The 19,762-nt window shown below is 43.7% G+C and overlaps 1 protein-coding gene across 7 annotated transcripts in view; it reads right to left on the reverse strand.

Moving 5' to 3' along the window:
- Positions 1-19,762, reverse strand: part of LOC146377328 (CUB and sushi domain-containing protein 3-like) — a 233,650-nt gene that overhangs the window by 32,099 nt on the left and 181,789 nt on the right. For all 7 annotated transcript variants that reach the window (XR_014801636.1, XR_014801635.1, XM_084943659.1 and 4 more), the window contains 4 exons: positions 19,019-19,204; positions 15,261-15,434; positions 8,603-8,785; positions 5,666-5,842 (listed from right to left, as the gene is read on the reverse strand). Coding sequence is in view for 5 of the 7 variants with exons in the window: in XM_084943659.1 (XP_084799785.1) it covers positions 5,666-5,842; positions 8,603-8,785; positions 15,261-15,434; positions 19,019-19,204 (720 nt within the window). In the remaining 2 variants the exon portion in view is untranslated. The remainder of the gene's footprint in view (positions 1-5,665; positions 5,843-8,602; positions 8,786-15,260; positions 15,435-19,018; positions 19,205-19,762) is intronic.

Raw genomic sequence — 19,762 nt, forward strand, 5'->3', positions numbered from 1 at the left:
CTGTTATGCGGGGGAAGAAACCGTTGCGGATCCGAGTGAAGGATCTAGAGCTGGTGCACGACTTCTGGCTCGCCGACATTCAAGACCAGTGCATCATTGGCCTGGATCTGCTGAGCCGCTGGGGGGCCTGCGTCGACACCGCAAAGCTGGCTATCACTCTTGGCGCAGAGACTTTTGCTCTCCAGCGCGGCCAAAAGCAGGGAGCGGGGACCAGACGAGACAGGCGTCGGGCAGCTGCCGCTCAGCAGATTTCGGATGCCGGTGGCTCCGGGTCATCTCCACTCGCCTCAGCCTCAGCCTCTCAGCCTGACAAACCTCCTTCGACCGAGACCATCGAGGCTGTTGATGACCTTTGGCAGCGCAGCAGCGTAGGCCTCAACGTCGACCAGCGCCAGCGGTTGAGGTGCCTCCTGGACGAGAATGTGGACATCTTTGCCGCCAGTGACAAAGACTGCAGGCAGACGAGTCTGGTCCAGCACACCATCGACACCGGCTCTGCTCAGACCATCCGTCTGCGCCCACACCGGCTGCCCCTCTCGAAACGGCAGGTAGCGGAAGAGAAGATCCGTGAGATGGCTGCGGCTGGGGTGATCGAGCCGTCCAATAGCCCATGGGCGGCACCCGTGGTTCTGGTGGGGAAGAAGGATGGCAGCCCGAGGTTCTGTGTGGACTTTCGCCGTCTCAATGCAGTCACCAAGAAGGACTCGTACCCGCTGCCGCGGATCGACGAGGCCCTAGATTACGTTACCGGCTCCAGTTGGTTCAGCTCCCTCGACCTACGCAGCGGTTACTGGCAGGTGGAGCTAGCCCCCGACGCAAGGCCTAAGACTGCATTCACCATTGGACAGGGGCTGTGGCAGTTCAGGATCATGCCATTTGGGCTCTGCAATGCGCCAGCGATGTTTGAGAGGCTGATGGAGAGGGTGCTCGTGGATATCCCTCGTAGCCGCTGCGTTGTGTACCTGGATGACCTGTTGGTGCACGGTGGCGACTTCAACAGTGCACTGTCTCACCTGAGCGAGGTCTTGAGTGCCATCCGACGAGCTGGGCTGCGGCTCAACCCCGCGAAATGCCGCCTGTTGGTGAGAGAGCCCACGTTCTTGGGCCATGTGATCAGCGCTCGAGGTGTCGCCACTGACCCCGCAAAAGTGGCTGCGGTCCGGGACTGGCCGACTCCCTCGAACGTCCAAGAACTGCGGAGCTTCCTGGGCCTAGCCTCCTACTACCGTCGGTTCATCAAAGGGTTCGCGACAATGGCCAGCCCCCTCCACCGCCTGACTGACAAGGGACAGCTGTTTGGCTGGGGGGATGCCTGTGCTGCGGCTTTTGAACAGCTGAAGGAGGCCCTCACCAGAGCCCCAGTCCTGGCCTACCCCGACGCCCGGCAACCTTTCATTGTGGACACTGATGCTAGCAATGTAGGGGTCGGGGCGGTCCTTTCCCAGCAGGACGAGGCTGGAGAACGGGTGGTGGCGTACTTCAGTCGTGCCTTGGGGCGAGCCGAGAGGAACTACTGCGTGACCCGGCGGGAGCTGCTGGCCGTGGTGCTAGCGGTGTGGCACTTCCAGCCATATCTGCACGGCTGCCGGTTCCTCCTGCGCACTGACCATGCATCTCTGACTTGGCTCCTGAACTTCAAACACCCAGAAGGGCAGGTGGCCCGCTGGCTGGAGGTCCTTCAGGGCTATGACTTCGAGATCCAGCATCGGCCAGGTCGACAGCATGGCAACGCTGATGCCCTCTCCAGACGGCCCTGCGTAGCCGTCGAGTGCCGCTACTGCCTGCGACAGGAAGAGCGGGCCCAGGAGGTGCTGGGGGTGGCTACTGCTCAGGCCACAGCCGGCGGAGGGGGGTGGCTCCCATTGACAACGCAGCAGCTGAAGCGGGAGCAGGAGGCCGACGCGACGTTGGTTCAGGTGGGGGCCTGGCTGGAGGCGGCGCAACGCCCCGCCTGGACGGGGGTGTCGGGACAGGAGCCCGAGGTGAAGGCCTACTACTCCCAGCACAACAATCTGGAGACCCACGATGGCCTCCTGTACCGGAGATGGCGGGCCCCCGGTCAGGGCAGAGATCTCCTGCAGCTGTTGGTGCCTCGGTCGCTGCGGTCGCAGGTGCTTGAGCTGGTCCATGGCTCGGTGGGGGCAGGACACTATGGGAACGCCAAAACTCTCCGCCGCCTCAGGGGACGGTTCTACTGGCCTGGCTGTCGACGGGATGTGGAACTCCATGTGCACTGCTGTGACACCTGCATGGCACAGAAGGGCCCAACTCAACGCTCCACTGCCCCCCTTCAGCAGTACCTGGTGGGGGCCCCAATGGAAAGAGTGGGAGTGGACGTCCTAGGGCCTTTCCCCGTCACAGAGTCAGGGAACTGGTATGTGTTGGTGGCTATGGACTATTTCGCGAAGTGGCCAGAGGCCTACGCGGTGCCGGACCAGAGCGCAACGACGACGGCTGAGAAGCTGGTGGAGGAGATGTTCACCCGTTTTGGGGTCCCGGCTGAGCTCCACAGTGACCAGGGGCGTAACTTTGAATCGAAGGTCTTCGGGGAGATCTGCCGGCGACTGGGGGTGGAGAAGACGAGAACCACACCGCTCCACCCACAAAGCGATGGCTTGGTTGAGCGCTTCAACCGCACGCTGGCCACCCAGCTCGCCATTCTCACCAGCCGCCACCAGCGAGATTGGGACCGACATCTGCCCCTGGTCCTTTGGTCGTATCGGACTGCGGTGCAGGAGTCCAGCCAGTGCACGCCTGCCGCTGTGATGTTTGGACGGGAGCTCCGGACGCCTGTGGATCTGGTGTTCGGGTCCCCCCCCGAGCCGGAGATTGATGGTGGGCCAGAGATGGACTACTACAGGAGGCTCAGGGAGCGGCTGCAGGTGGTTCATGTCTACACCCGCCAGGCCCAGGCCAGCGCCGGAGTACGACAGAAAAGAGCCTACGACACCAAGTGCCGAGGGGGGGTTTTCATGCCTGGCGACAAGGTTTGGGTGTACTGCCCGGTTCGCAAGAGAGGAGTGTCCCCCAAACTCTGCAGTCACTGGCAAGGGCCGGCAGAGGTCGTGGAGCGGCTAACAGCCGTGGTGTACCGTATCCGCATGCCGGGCCCGGGGCGCATGGTGGTGTTGCACCGGGACAGGCTCTCACCGTACCGACCGCTCGCTCCAGCAGACGCCGGAGCAGGGGATGATGGTGGCACCCCATGTTCTGATCCAAGTGACTTTTCCCCTGCCGGTCGTGACCGGCCGGTGCGCCAAAAGAAGGCACCTGGACATTTGCAGGACTTTGTGTGGGGTAATGGGGTCGTCGGGGACGACTGACCCCTTAGGTGGGGGCTATGTAGTGGGTCAGGGCTGTTCGGGGTTCTGTTTGTACAGTTATGTTTTGTTTATGTTGCCATAGTGACAGGTGACGCCCTCTCGCTGCGACGGTGTGTCCTTCCGGGGTCAGAGGGCGCCCTGTGTTGTTGTTGTTGTTGCCGCGCTGAGCAGTTAGCTAGCGGCAGTGTTCTTCGGCAAATGTGAATAAACGGCTGTGCTCCCTGGCTAGCTCACGGAAAGCAAGACCAAACGATACCTCCGTCTCCTCCTTGTCTGAGCTCGCCACAATACAGTTGTAAATCTTTAATTATGCATGTCTATCTATGGGAAGTGAAAACTCAAGTTAAGCAATCACAGTGCACAACAGCTGCAGGCTACCGACTTCAACAATTTAACTTAACTATGCAGCTTCTTTCAGTGCACTTACTTGCTGTGAGAAATTAAGTCAATAAGCTGCTTCCAGTAAATCTTCATTAACATTTTTTTCTTGCTTCTTGAAAGTTTAATCTAGTTTTCTGTACTGTGATATACTTTGGGAACGTTAGTAACATATACTCATATTCTACAAGGAGGACAGGCTGAGATGGAAGCAGGTGATACACTGTGGTGACCCCTAAGGGGAGCAGCCGAAAGAAGAAGTAATAGAAGAAGAACAAGAAGTGACACATGATGCTATATCACTGATTTTCTTTTTCTAAAGCAATGTGAGTCGACCAATTACTTAGTATATTTTAGCTACTTAGGAAAAAAGAACTCCAATTTGAAGAAACAGATCGCTTCAGAAATGCCTTCATGTACAGTAATCCCTCTGCACCACTTGGGGAATCCAATACTACACTTAAACTGACAGAGAAACGCACTGACAAGAGAAGCGAAAATATGATGATAGCAGAGAAATCAACTGAATTAGAGTGTATTAAACGGCAAATATTCTCACTTTTAAAAAAAATCCCTGTTCGCCATTTATTTGACAAAGTGCTTTTATGGTTTTAGTTCACAATTCACTGAGCAACTCTTTCCTTAATACACTTCATCTCATTTGCTAATTTCTGAACATGCTCTATAAATTTCATGTATCATCTGCTAAGAGTTTCTGGGGAGAAAAAAATAAAGTTCAAACTTTTCTCTCTCCCCTTGAGAGTGTTGTGTGACTTTGATCTGGTAACCTACATGATCGATTACCCATGAACCGTGAAAATGATTGCCTCCTTAATGAAGGCACAGTGAGCCAATCCTGGCATCCTAAGTGTTGATGTCCCTGAACTGACCACTAAACTTTAATGTGAAGTGATAGTACAAAAGAGAAGAAGTTTGGGGATGAGCATGCTCCAAAGTGGGAAAAAGAGCTAAGAAAGCTCCTCTGCTTTACTGCACGTTTGATCATTATTATTCAAACCCATTTTTTTCCCCAGTCGTTCGCTCTCTTCACTCCTTCCCTGTGCATATCTCTCCAGAGACCCATTTCAATCCAGAATTGAAAATTACGTCCACACCATTTATCTTTTTCTTGTCATTCAATAACAAGCAAAAAGAATAAGGAAGAGATAATATGGGGACTTTCAGAGAGAAGAACAATGTGTAATTTTGTTTCAAAGTCATCCTGATGCAAACTGAATATAGATTGGAATACTTCTTAATTACTCTGAGGCTCATTTGCCAAGATCCAGACAATAAAAACTGCCTGACATCTTTGATGCTTCACTGGACGAACAGGCTCAAAGAGATTTGTCTTAATCGATATCATATATTTCAGCACCGCTGCCAGTGCACGTGATTTCAGATGAAAGAGGGCACAACATCACGTTCAATGTCCATCGTGTTCAACTTGATCATACATTATATAAAGAACGAGACTGGCTGCTGATTCAATCTGCTATGCTAACAGTACATTCGCTGTGCATTATTGTGCTGATCATCCTTTTCCACATTCAATTTGTGTTTACCCATCACACCCAGATGAGTGCCTAATCGTTCTTGTCCTATTTTCGAACTTTTTCTTTGTGTGCGCGTGTGTTCTAGTTCTTGAGTAACAAATTTAACGACTGCCAGACTTAAGTGTGACTGAACTAAATGTGATTAACGAAGCAACACTGAAATCCCTAAGATGTGTGTTCCCTGTTCACCACAGTGATGGAATCTGGACTATGCCTGACGACATCTTATTGATCAGACACCGATCACGGCATAGCCTTTAACAGTGACTACTGACACAGCTGCTCTTCTTCTCATTTTATAATGAAAGTGTGAACGCTGTGCAGCGGAGCAGCCTTTTTAAGAAATTCACCATGACTACGAGACACAACTACATCCTCCTTTCATGTGTCTGTGTGTGCAAAACTCACTTGTGCAGTTTGGAGCTGTGCCAGACCATGTGCCATTTGCCAGACACTGGCGTGTAGGCGAACCAGTGAGGAAATATCCTTCCATACACGAATACACGATAGAGTGGGAGAAGGTTGTGCCATCCAAACGGGCAATACGACCGTGAGCCGGGGTACCTGGATTCCCGCACTGTACCGCTGCAATACAGGGGAGAAAAGACAGGATGTGAAGGTCAGAGGTGTAAAATAGTAATGGATTTTCTATTTTCCATATCAGTGGGTTAGAAGCCCCGAAGGTGGCTTCAAGTTGACTTCTGAAGGTCCCGAGGGGATTAAATGGCTGTGAAAGGACATATTCACGCACTATACTGTGAATATAAATATTTATTTATGGAATAATTGCTGTTTTGCCTTTGACCTGCTGTATGTTTGCAGTTTCTTGACTTGTGTCTGATTAACTCTCAGGTGGAATAGTCTGCAAAGGGCAGACTGAAATCCTCGGCTTGTGTTCCTCATTATGTCTTTGTGCCTCCCATTACGGGATGTAAGAAAGCACTGCTGCTTGTTTTTTTGTTTTTTAGAGAAGCTGTGAATAAAGCAGTAAAGAACAACTAATCTATAGAGCTTTATTAAGAGAGGCTAATGAGCAGAACTGATGCAGTGGTACACAAAACCTTATCACAGTATTGATGAGTTATCAGTAAATAAAGTGCAGTTTGTGTACTGTCAAGTCCTACAGTACATCTATGGTGATGGCAGTGCTGTCTAAAAGCGAGGGGGTAAAGTGAACAGTTACAGCTAAGGACTCAGGGCGCACTTATAATGATAATAAAGCTGAAATGTGGCTGAGCAATCCTATGATAGGGAGAAAAATTTTTTCCAGTGTGGTAGAAAAGCACCGGGGATTGGGATTTTTTTTTCCCTCCACTCAGGAATCCCTTTCAGTGTTTTTGAAATCTGCTCATTTTTTTCACTGAAGAGTAGAGAGGACAGTTTGTTTCATGTGTTTTTCTTCTGCTTCAAATCATGTCTAATTACAAAAGTGATCTGCTCTCTCAATCACCTAATTGCCTGGAAAATGTGAAATAGTGATTCTAGTAGGAGACAGACGTGTTGCAAGTGTGGTGGTGATTACTCAATTAACATGTGTGCATACACATAAACTCACTGAGGTGCAAACGCATCACTCAGCCACATACCAACATACCAACTGCCAGCATGCTCACAGCTCTGTTCTGCAAATGCACACACACATGCGTGCGCACATATAGCCACAGAATGTATGCATGTGCTGTTGTGTGTATTTACCAAAAATCAAGTGCGGCAGCCTCTTTTCTCACCTCTTTTTAATAATTCAAGATCGACACGATGACAGACACACAAAACAGACCCTCATGGCAACGTGAGATGTATATCATGTTGAATATCCACACTGACTGTTTTTCCGGAGACTGTAAAGGGGTTGTGGATAATGAATGGATGGACTTTAACATGAGACAGGGTTTTAGATCACAAGCAGACAGCACAGAAACACATTCAGGCTCCAGTGAATTCCTGTCCCCCTCCCTGACTCCCGACGGTTGAATGGATAGTTAAAGTAATCTTTAAATCAGGAGTTCAGCTGGGAGATGGACAGATAAAAAGCTAGTGGAAGAGAGACGCTTGGTAATAAAGAGAGGGAGGAAAAGATTGAACACAAAGTGAGGGAATGAGAGGGAAGAGGGTTAGATGGCAGATAGGGATGAGAAGATGGCTAGACAACGAGATTAAGACCGAAAGAAATCAGAAGAGGAGGGGCCCGTGTTGGAGAAATGAACGCTAGAGAAAGGGGGGGAAAAGAAAGAAAGTCAGGAGATGGAATGAAAGGCAGAGTAGTTCAGAGGACCTGTGCATTTGCTGATTATATTAAAAATGACACTGGCACTCATCCAAGCTGGTGGACAGTAAGCTGAGGAGAGGAGAAGCAGTCAAACATTTGCATCAATATCCGGTTGACCCCTGGGGCTAATTTATGCAAGATGTAGAGCTGGCATTCTGTGAACTAATATCTTCAAAATCCACAATGATTCATTTATCACAATCCAAAAGGAACTTGGCTTTAGGTGTCTAGAATTAATGAATTTTTCGGCTGCAATCTGGAAGCTAGTCACAGCACCATGTGCTGGCAGAAAATACCAGACTGCAGCATAGAGCTATTTATCCATCTGCTGCAGTGCTGCGTTTGCGAGCTTTTTGTATGTGCTAGAATGCAGCCAATATGTTGCATACATTGTGTGTTTAAGCAAAGGCCACGTCCTGTTTGAAAACTGTGGATACCGATGCAGATTCTCTATTTTGCACTTGCACAATGCTTAAAGTGGCTTTACAGCAATTTGTACTATACTTTTAGAAACTTTGAAAGACTTCTGAAGTTCTCTTCTAACTTTAAGCTTCAGGCCTTCCCATAATGCAACCATTGTCTTTTAAATCGTAAGCCCAAGGGTTATTTCACGTCTTTTTTGGTAAAATGAGTTGTATATTAAAACTTGAGACTCTCTCCAAAGAGACAGTCCTTTTCATCAGTTGATTACTGCTTCCTGCAACAACCAAACCCAACTTTATGTGGTGGAGTGCCCCTTTAACATAAAGCAGAGGTTCAAGAACTTTGTCTGGATAACCCTACAGTATAATCCAAATAAAGTTTAAAACGGATAAAGTCTGATCGCTGAAAAAAGAAAAGCCCTTCAAACCAGATATCTGGTAATATTCAGTGCTGCATGTTTCTTTTCTTTCTACCAGAAAGACAAGAAACTATCGGGATTCAGTACGTGGCCTCATGGAACCACGCAGCTCTCTCTGTATCTGTTGGAGCTTAAATGTGTGCCTTTGTGTAAAGAAATATTTGTGTGTTAGCTCTCAGTTTGACTCCAGCGTGTTTCATACATAACATCAAAGCGATACTTTAAAGGTTTCTCTTACGTTTGCAGAACGGCTGTTTGCCAGACCAGGTCCCATTGGGGAAGCAGATCCTCTCTGCTGAGCCATACAGTGTATGTCCCACCGCGCAGGTAAAGCGCACTTTGCTGCGCACTTTGAAGTTCCCTGCCTCCCTGCTGGCATGGGCAGGTGTGCCTGGATCCCCACAGGTGCCCGTCGAGTCACCTGCAATGAGAGATAAAACAGACATTGAGCAATGAAAACAAGACGGCAAAGATGCCATCCACCTCACGGACTGTGTGTACGTTCTCACACGGATCCTTTTAAGTTTGTACGGCAGTGAATTGCAACACAATGTTACTGTCTGCTAGACAGAAGACAAAACAAAGAGGGCTTAGACTCAAACTGGATAACGCCTGAGTCTTCCAGGAACCAGTCGTAAAACATACAATGCACCGATGAGCAGTTGTCACCATGCCAACAGCCTGGAGGACCAATACTTCTCATAGTTTTGACACCAGGAGCTTTCTGTCCATAAAATCAGCAGAGCTAGCATTAAAAGGCAACCAGCTGTGGCTATGAGAAATGATGAATACAGTTTGACCTCTAGAGATAAATGCTTTTTCATTATCTTGAAATATACCTTCTGTCCTTTGTTCTGTGGAGGAACATACAGTACTTTCAGTGTCACCACCTCACAACACCTATCATGCATGTCTGTGAATTAAATCATAAAAAAAGTTGCTGTCTCTCTCACTAATTCCCTTTATGTTTCCATTAGTCTTGTCTCTGTCGGCTGAAAGAAATAGGACGTGTTCTCCTTCTAAGCCATCGGAAATGAGAGAGAGATGACAGGTATGGAATCAGGGCAGTGACATCACTGCTGAAGATTTTACGTTGCGATGAAGAGCAAGCCTAGCTGAGTGGTGCGTTTTTTAGGATGGAGTCTTGGTGGGGTAGTTTTGTATTCACTAGAGACATCCATCAGACCAAAGGAAAGAAGCACATAACACTAACTGCCACTTCTATTGTTGCTGCTGCTCCATTCTCTCACAGAAAGGAGTTGAAGATAGAAAAAAAGTCAAATGTTTGGCTTCAGAGGAATAACAAACAGAGAGATACAGATTTATAGAAACAGACATTTAAATTGATAGAAGGATAGATAGATAGATAGATGATCTCTCTGATGGATTTATATTTATTGGCTTTAAGATCCTGTTCCTTGAGCTGTGCACACACCCCGTGCATCACTGCCTGCTTGATTGCAGCTGTTCTCCGTTTACACAGCAGCAAACAGCTGCAGTAATACTGGACTTGTTGACAAAGCCTCGCTGCACAAACACAAAGCTCATATCTTCTACACACATCCCACTGCTCAAATGTGCACAAACTGCATTTGTCAGGTCAAGGGCCCACGGCTGGAGAAGATAAGTTTGTGTTTGGCCATGAATGTGTATGTCATTCCATATATATGTGTGCCATTACAGCATACATGTGACGTGTGAGTGCTTGTACTTGTTCTCATCTCTGCATGCAAGTTCAGAATATGCATGCATATCGCGCATGCCAATGTCGTGCGTATGTGTCTCTCTATGTGTGTGTGGGTGTGTATATATGGCTCACAGCAGCTGTCGGTACTTCATTAGTCTCCTCTGGTTAGGTGAGGCAGGCTGACTCGGCATGCACTGTGACAGCTATAATCTTACTAATTGGGATGGTGGTGGATTTGGTTTGAATCGGGAGTTAACGTCCGTTCACCAGGCTCCCTTTGTGAGGAAATAATAAGGCCTTCAACTCAGCCATGCAACAGACTAGGACAAAAGGGGAATGGACTGGCAAGAGGTTTTAAGACCCATCGTACTAATTAACAAGAGAGGGCAGATGAGAGCGGAAGGATAGATGCATAGACGGGCGCATGGATGAGAACCGCTGCTGACGCTGGGCTGGACTTCTGATTAATTTATAGTTATACTTATTTTGTTGCTACTGGCGATGAATACTCTCTGAGAATGATAATGTGGTATTTCCATAGCACTGATAAAGCTATCTCTAGACAATGTAGCAACCTTTCTGTAAACAAATATGGCCATCAACAAAGCAGGAGCTTAGAGTAAAAGGACGAGACATCATGCAGGGACTTGGGAAAAAAAAAAGAGTGAGAGAAACATTTAAACACAGATTAACATTTTCTAGATAGATAACATTGTTGTAATAATTCTGACAATTCTTTAGGCTGATGTGCCAGTTGAAACTAGGTGCTAAAGTGTACACTTGCACTGATTTAAAACTCTGCAGGCATTTGGTGCTTCGCAACTTCACTTCCTGTAGGCAACAACCGAGCTCCAGCTGTGTTGTGGTTCCCGTTTCTGCTACAGCTGGAACAGATGTTTACTGCCAGGTCTAAATTCATCAAGCCTCCTAATGATGAGCTAGTGATCTACAATGGTACATTCTTCCCATTATAAGCTGCAGTTTTCATAGTTAATTGGGAGCTCTGCTGCAGTTACATATAATACTATGTGACAACATGATGGAACGAAGCCTTCCCGATCTGTATCAACATAATCCGAGTTCTGAGTGTCACAGTTTCCTGCTCGAGTCTGTATTTAGATACTGCACCTATAGCTTATAGTTCTGCTTGTCAGTCCACATTAGGGATTCGTTAGAGATATGAAGGTTTCATCTGTTCTTTTTCTGGGCCTGAGTGACTGCACTGCATACATCTGTCAGAGTGAAAAAAAAAAGATAAAATGGCTGAATTCTTTAAAAAAAAAAAGTATACATAAATTTTAATAGTATGCACACATCCAACTGTTTAGTTTAAAAGTTTAAAGATTTCTTGAAACTTAACAACCTTGTCAAACTTATCCTCTTAGTTTGTGTTAGTGATGTAAATTTTAACATGTCAGGAATGTCTCTTGCAGCCACTTTTACATTCAGTATTTCATATTCCAGCTATAATCAGTTAAACAGTTGTACAATGTATGGGTGAGTGCAGGCCCTTTGCTAAGACCTGAACAATACTGCCACAGCATAGTGGAACAGTGGTTAGCACTGACGGCTCACAGCAGAAAGGTTCCTGGTTTAAGGCCAGACTGGGGCCTTACCGTGTGAAGTTTGTTTGTTTGTTTTTCCTTTCTGTGCCTGTGTGGGTTTCCTCCACTTACTCTGGCTACCTTGCACAGTCCAGACACATGTCAGATTATTTAGTGATTCTAAATTCACAATGGGTGTCAATGTGAGTGCAGATGCTCCTCTGTCTCCATCTTTAATTCTGTGACCTGCCCACCCATGATGTGGAAGAAAATGGAAGGATGGGTCTGAAATTTCAATAAAAATCTTGAAACTTATCAATGCTAAAGATAATTAGCTTTTTGTTAGTGATCTTGTAAAGTGTGTCCAAAGAATATACAAGGAGACCTGTAGGTGCATACCTGGGGATTTCTGTGTAGAGTTTGCACGTGTGGATGTCCTCCAGGTACTCTAACTTCCTCCCACAGTGTCAGTCCAAAGACATGTCAGGTTAATTGGCGATTCTAAATTGTATACCTCATATCCATGAACAAAGTGCTTAAACTGTATAGGATAAAGCAGGGGTAGGCAACTCCAGGCCTCGAGTGCCGGTGTCCTGGAGGTTTTAGATGTGTCCATGATCCATCACAGCTGATTTAAAGGGCTAAATGACTCCTCAGCATTTCTTGAAGTTCTCCAGAGGCCTGGTAATGAACTAATCATTTGATTCAGGTGTGTTAACTCAGGGTGCGATCTAAAACCTGCAGGACACTGGCACTCGAGGCCTGGAGTTGCCTACCCCTGGGATAAAGCATTGTGCTGATGTTGCTAAAATGTGGACTAAAGTCTAGGTTACACCTATTTGTGGACACAGAGACAGACAGAGACCCAACAGGTGAGTAGTCAATGCAGCACCTGGGTGCATGTGTAGATGATGCATTGTAATGTAAATTCTCTGCAGATGAGTTCATGCAGGCACCAAAACAGGCAGCCACACAGACCATCATGTGGTGATGACATTTATGCCAAATTTACTTAACAGTTAAAACCAACGCCTTTAAAGGGGTCCAAGAAAAAGCCTTCGAATGGCAAGTTTATATGTTTAAGTGACGCAAAGATTGAGTTGCCTGGCCTCAATAACCACAGTTATGCAAGGAGGATCATAGGTGAGTCATTCAACACCAAGAACACACCACCACCTGCTAAGCAAAGAGGCAGAAGCATCATACCCTGTGGCTATTTTCCTTCCAGTGCAACTGGTGCAGTACTATGCCAAAGTCTTGAGCCATTTCTCTTTTCTCAATATTTTGCTTCTGAGGAACCAGATTTTCTTCTATTTTTTTTAAAGTGGTGTTGAGTAGTAGCTCCCCATGTTTTCTGAAAATATTTAAAAGGTTTTCTTTTTAACTGCACAAATAAGTTCCCAGAGATGATTCAAGATCATTTTTGATCACAAATGTATTTGGTTTGAAAGAAGTACCGCTTTACGTTTAAGCATCTGCTATATTAATACAAAATGTGTTTCAGCACAAAGTTATTTAATCTGCATTTTGTAATCTAAGTATATACAAGGAAAGTCCATATTTTGTGACCATATTTTTTCTTTAACTTCTTGGGTTACAGTAAACTAAAGGTTTCCTATTTCCAATTGAATTATCTGGTTGTTGTGACCCAGGACTGTTGGTCTGCAGGACAAGTTTCTCCAGGGATTTACTGGCTCAACAGCAATGCACTTGACAACGACATTATAGATAGTCAGGAACAGATCTGATTTTGGCTTCAGTGATCAAATTTTCATGAGTTGATGTTGATTATGTTTAGACAAGTTAAATAAAAAAACAAAAAAAAACAAGACTGGCATTAAATGTTTTATTTATTTAGCCAAAAATACCGCAGTGTATAAAACTAGGTTTCCTCTGATAAAAACAGGAATTTTAGGGTAGTGTTAGAGAGGGTTAGGGTTAACCCTATTTGAGTTCATGCTGATCAAATTGCCTTGCCATCAAACGCCAAACTGCTTTTAAAATCTAGGTGATAGGCAATAAAAATAAAAATACCTGGAATCATTATCTAGCTTTGTAAAACCAATAACAGTACAATTATATGCTTTATTGGTTTCACAAGACAATGTAGGTTCCAAGAAAGACTAAACCTTTGTGCATTTGTTTTCTCTACTTTATTTTGCAATGAAATAATGAAATGAAAACTATGGGGGATAAATTTGAGACTGTGCTTCTTTGTGCATCTGCGTTCAGCCCTAGGAATCTAATGTCTGTATTGCCTCTGTACTTCTCAACTGTCTGCGCAAATAGAATATAAGTATAAGGTAAGTAGAGAGTTCACACTCCCATTGAAAGAAGTGGAAAAAATAACCGCCACACAAGTCTGCTTACAAATATTACTTCTCGGTCAGTGAATTGAGCAAAGAAAGTGAACATTCAGTAAAGAGAATCCACTTAAATGGTCAGGAATGCTTAAGTGTGATGTGAGGAAAGTGCTCAGGGGGGATTAAGGGGGAAGTTTGAAGTCCTGCAGACATGCTATAAGCCTCTCTCTTTTTTTACAGTTTTCAGAAAACATCAAGGGGAGATTCACGGGCCTAATGTACTGAACATAGTACACAAAGTTGTGCAAAAAAAAAGAGGTTTTGTCAAGGGTGATATCGTTCACTCAATTTGAGTGTCTCAGCAGGAAGCAACAATTGCATCGCCAAATTCTTTGGTTTAGGTGCAAATATATACATCCTGATCACTGAACTGAAGAGAAACGATGAGTAAGGGCTACGGTTTGGCACTAATCTGGCTCTGTGTACTTTTTCTGGTCTTCATCAGCGAAATGCAGATATGTCAGATAAACAGGAGTGCCTGCTCTAAAAGTGAAATACTGCTTTGAGTAGATGGGAAAATTGTTCGCAATAATGAGCAAATGTACATTAAATCCAGTAAGAGCTCCACAGGGCCTTAATTTGTGGGCAGTAATTGGCTCACTTGGCTGATATCTGACCCAATATCCCATTAATACTAGCACACTAAAGCCTTTCGACATTGTGTTGCTGTATTCATTTGAATAATCTGGTAGGTTTCAAATAAAATGCAGTCTTATCTCTTGTTTTATCTACGTCTTGCACTATTCCACAAATACAGACAGTTTTGGTTTAATTTGTCTTAAAACCTGATTAATAAATTGAACTAAATTATGTGTGTGTTGCTCCTAGCATTGACAAATTCAATTTATGCTATTTAACAGTAGCCTGTGCCATTATTCAGAGAACTGTGGACATTTCTTCTGTAAAAAAAAAAAAGATGCTGCTGCTGAATTTTTCACCACAAACACAATTCCATTAAACTCTATCATACTGGAGCATGTTGAGATATTCTAGAGATATCTCAAAGCTCCACAAATCAAACCAAAACCACACTTAACCTCTTGTGTGGATATCACAAAAGGTTAAGTGTGGAAAATGTGTTTAAATGAAATCTTTAAATCACATCACTTTCCATTAATTTAGAAATACAAATTAAAGGACAGAGATTAAAAGGAATTTACAAAATAAACTAAAATACCCGAATACTGATTTAAAATTGTCAAGGCAAAGTAAAAAAGCCAGACTTTTATTGTTTTATAGCTTGAATGTGTTCAGGACTGCCTCTGTTTATATGCACACCCAAATTTCTGTGTATCTGTGTACCTGAGCAGTGGGGCAGTGGACCACTCCAGTGTCCATTCAGTTGACAGGTGAGTGATGAGTCTCCTATTAGCTGGTGGTCTCCGAGGCATGAGTAGCGCACTGTGGATCCAAATGTAAACTTCTCCCCACTCATGACTGCGTGCGGAGGTATACCTGGTTGACCACAGTCCACTTCTGCATGATAGAGAGGGAGGAGAAGGGCAATTATTAGCATGAAAAAATGGATGGGTGGATTTTTGTTGCATGCCTCAACACACCTGATGAAATCACTATTCACACGATTACCGGTGCCAGTGGGATTCTTTTTAAAAAACATTTTTTAACTATTTTATGAGAAACAGTTTAATAGAAGAGGAACCATTTTGACTGCATTATTTACCATTTCATTGAAATATCAAAATATCTAGTGAGCTGAGGTGGATGAAGCACATGCAATGTATCATTGTGACACAGCCGGACATGAATGACGCCCTGTCAGAAGCAGCAGCTAGTCCAGGACACTTCTTTGATTTCTAATCTATAAGGAGTTCAGAGAAGCTTGTGTTGAAAATGCAGTCTGAGTAGATTAATGTGCCTTGGTGTGTAAAAGAGAAATTTATTTGCTTTCTGTACTGTCGTAATCATTTTTCATCTAAAAGTGATTTGATGCACAGACACACTGTGAGTACTGGGACAGTTACAGATGTGTTTGTTGTTTGAGCTCTTTATGCTACAAGATAATCAATTTGAAAGAGAAAAATGATACCAAGTTAAAATGCCAGGTTTAAGTTCATACAACATAAACACTGAAAGAAAGAGTTTGAATGATACAAATGAAGTCAAATGCTTTGATATACAGTGGTGCTCAGAAGTTTACATACATTCATCACAGGCATGAATTTAATTTTAATTATGTGTTTTGAATGATTTCTTTGAACTGTTGTTTTTCCAGGGTGGAATGGTTGTACAGTATACATAATGACTTTAAAAACAAAAATTGGGTGTACAAGTTTGAATTTATTTAGGATTTTTTCTAATCCACACAGGGTAAAAGTATACATACACATTCAAGTATGTATATTCCATATTTGGTTTAAGTTCCTTTAGCAAGTTGCACTTTGACCAGAAGCTTTTGTTAGCTATCAACAAGCTTCTGGTAGAAATGTGGCTGGATGTTTGACCACTCTTCTTTGCAGAACTGGAAAAGTTCATGACTTTCATAACACAGATGTGGCTTTTAAGCAAAGTCTGGAGATTTTCAATAGGTTGAGGAAAACACCGAACTATGTCTACTTTTAAATTGCCTAGCTGTTGCTTTGAGGTGAAGTTGAGTAACTGCACTTTGTGCAATGTACCAGTACCAGTGGCAGCAAAACAACCCCAAAGTATGATGCTACCACCACCATGCTTGACAGTTGGTACAGTGTTCTCAGATTAGAAAGTCTCACCTTTACTCACCTTTACTCCTCTAGGAGGTATTTGTCATTTTGGTCAAATACCTCCTTCTTTGTCTCGTCTGACCATTCTTATGCTGCCAAAGACAAACTACTAAATGTAGTCAATAACCACTAACAATAAGTTAAAAGGCCTTGGCAAGTTAAGATTTTGTTTAACTTTCAGGATAACTTGAAGATTTAAGTGAGTGTATGTATTTATTTGAGCCTGTATGTGTACTTTTACACCATGTGGATTAGAAAAAATCCAAAATACATTCAAAATTCTGCACCAAATTCTTATTTTTTAAAGTCATTAAAGATGTACACTGGACAATCATCCCGTACTGGAAAATGAGCAGTTGAAAGAAATTGTGACGAGTGTATGTAATAGTCTGACCATAACCAGAGAACAACGTTGTGTATTCTCTAGTGATGTTTTTTCCAGGACTTTTTCTGCAGCTCCCTTTTGTTGTGGTCCTCAGGAAGCAGACTGCAAATCAATCAGGCTGAGACCAGGTGATTGACTCAGACAATCAGATATTTCTCATCTTCACCTTCCCTTAACAGCTATGCATATTTGCTTTGCTGAAAGATTACATTTTTCTGAGTTTTTAAGCAACTGGCTAAATTGAAGCACACAGAAAGCTTTTCTACACCTTGGGATTTATTCTGTTGGTTCTACCATAAATATTAATAAATGCCAGTATGCTTATTCCAAAAACTACAAGAAATTTTCTTTCCCCTTTCTCTCATTTTCATAGAGGTGTACTTTTGTTTCATCAGTTCACAAAACGTTTTCCACCAGCTCTTCCAGTTTCTACTCTAAATTTTTGCCGACTACAACCTGGTATTCTGTTTTTCAGACTTACTAGAGCTTTGAATTTCAATCCTCTGAGGCTCTGCTCATGCAGGACAAATGGTTTTCTGGTTATTCAAAAGAATTGTACTCTTGGTCTAATAGGTTCTTTGCCATTTTGTAGTATTCTTGTGACTACTCACTTTTCTGGATGTACCTATAACTGGCTGATCCATTTTCAGGATTATTGGCTGGCTATTATTAGTTTCTCTACTTTCTTTACTTGAATGATCACCTTTTTCCCCTTATACTAAAAAATACATCCACCTCAACAGAATGGTAGTTCAACTCTGAGACATACAGCACCCAAGAAAAATTACTGACCACTTATCCACTTAATTTTGAATTGTTGCAATCAGCGCACTACGCCTCTGTGGCTATCTCTTTCAAACACTTCTTTCAATATTGAAGCACTGAAATTACAGGTGAGACTTGACACTTTATCATATCATCTATTATTTTATTTCAGATTTAATGTGCCTAATGAGGCACAAACCCAATTGAATAAAAATGCCCGGTGCAGTGTAACAGAGCGGACACACTTCATATAAAATTCTCACTCTATGGATTTCAAGCCTAAAACCTAAAACCTGCTTTATCACTTTCTCTGCTACTTTATTCTTCTTCTGACCTTTATGCTTGTTTGTAGGAGCTGTCATTTAATCAGCTTAGTCTCATAATGCAAAGTAAGATTCTGCAGTTTTGCAAAGCTAATTTCGTAACAAAGAGTCACTGATGCCTGGAGCAGTGAATAAACATTTGAGAGAGACACTCCTGTGTATCTCTTTAATTACTATTCTGTTTGATAAAATAAATGCTGCGCGTCATCTCTCTACCATGAAATGAAGTGCTTTTTGAGCCTGTGTGGAAAATGTGGAGGTTTACTTTAGATAATTTGGCTAGAAATAGGTCATTACTGCTGGCAGCCTCGTGCAGAAACAGAGTGCATGATGAACCAGGTGTTTGAGAGCCACATTACAACCTGGGATAACCCCTACAGTATATAGATGGTAGTTGCTGCAATTTAAGTGCTTGGTTTTGAGGGAACATTAACTATTGCCTAAACAACTGGCCCTGTGACAGCTTCTCAATTTCTCAGTTAGGCACAGTGTGCCATAACCATAAGCCACTAGGGCATCCCACATTACACAGATGCTCACAATCACACTGTTTAGCAACTTAAACTATCAAAACTCTAAGAAGCAAGAGGGAACACAGATAAAATTGGGCACACTTAGCTGAAAAAACTCCTGTTTTCTCTATATGTTTTTAGTTGGGGCACTTGGAAGTTTCACATTAAATACAGAAGTTACTCTTGGCTGTGGCCTTATTCACAAGGGGTCACCACAGTGGGTAACTCCGTGTATTTGATTTGGTAGGTTTTTACACCATATGGCCTTCCCCCAAAGTATTTAGTGCGAAATACAGAAAAAGATCCTTAATTTCAATAATTAAATGACTTTATACTTTAAAACATGCCACTTTACCAATGCATTCCGGTAATGGTTTGTCCCACTGGCCCACCGGCTGGCAGGTGAGCACCGAGGAGCCGAAGAGGTAATATCCAGGGTTGCAATCGTAGAAGACGACGCTCCCGAATGTGAAGTTACCGTGCTCAATCTTACTTTCCCGGATCGAGTTGGCAGGAATACCTGGATCCGTGCAGTTAACCACTGCAAGAAAAAAAAAAAAAGAGAAATGTAGTCATGCCCCGCTTCTTTCCTCAAGCAGATTGTTCATAATGGAAGAACGCAGACAGCCGAATATTGATAGCAATCCAATTAATTTTTATTGCTTCAAGGATATTTCAGCCAAGATAATTTCAGCCAAATCACCGTTGGAGCTGCATAGCTGAATAAATACTTGTTGAACTAAATGTTGAAAACAGGGCGTTTTGCCCTTTCCAAATACTCCTGTTGCCCTGAGTGAAATCGTATTACGCCTGTTTATGGATTCAATTTATAATCTTTATTCTTTTCATCATAAGTGTGCTGTAATCATGTAGTAATGGCTCCTGGCAAACTTTTCATACACATCCTTTAATGATCCTTTTTCAAAGATCATGTAAATAATCTTTGGATGCACATCTTTTGAAGACTGTAATATTTACATAAGCCAAAGTTAATATTCATTTCTTGGCAACATCTCCATTTTGAATATGTATGATCTCTGTACATGTGGTTGCTATGGCACTGAGATATGTATAGTCATGCCAACGCACTGCAGGAGAT

This window comes from Perissodus microlepis, chromosome 11 (genome assembly GCF_051167445.1).
Source record: "Perissodus microlepis isolate ML-2025 ecotype Zambia chromosome 11, ASM5116744v1, whole genome shotgun sequence".
NCBI lineage: Eukaryota > Metazoa > Chordata > Actinopteri > Cichliformes > Cichlidae > Perissodus > Perissodus microlepis.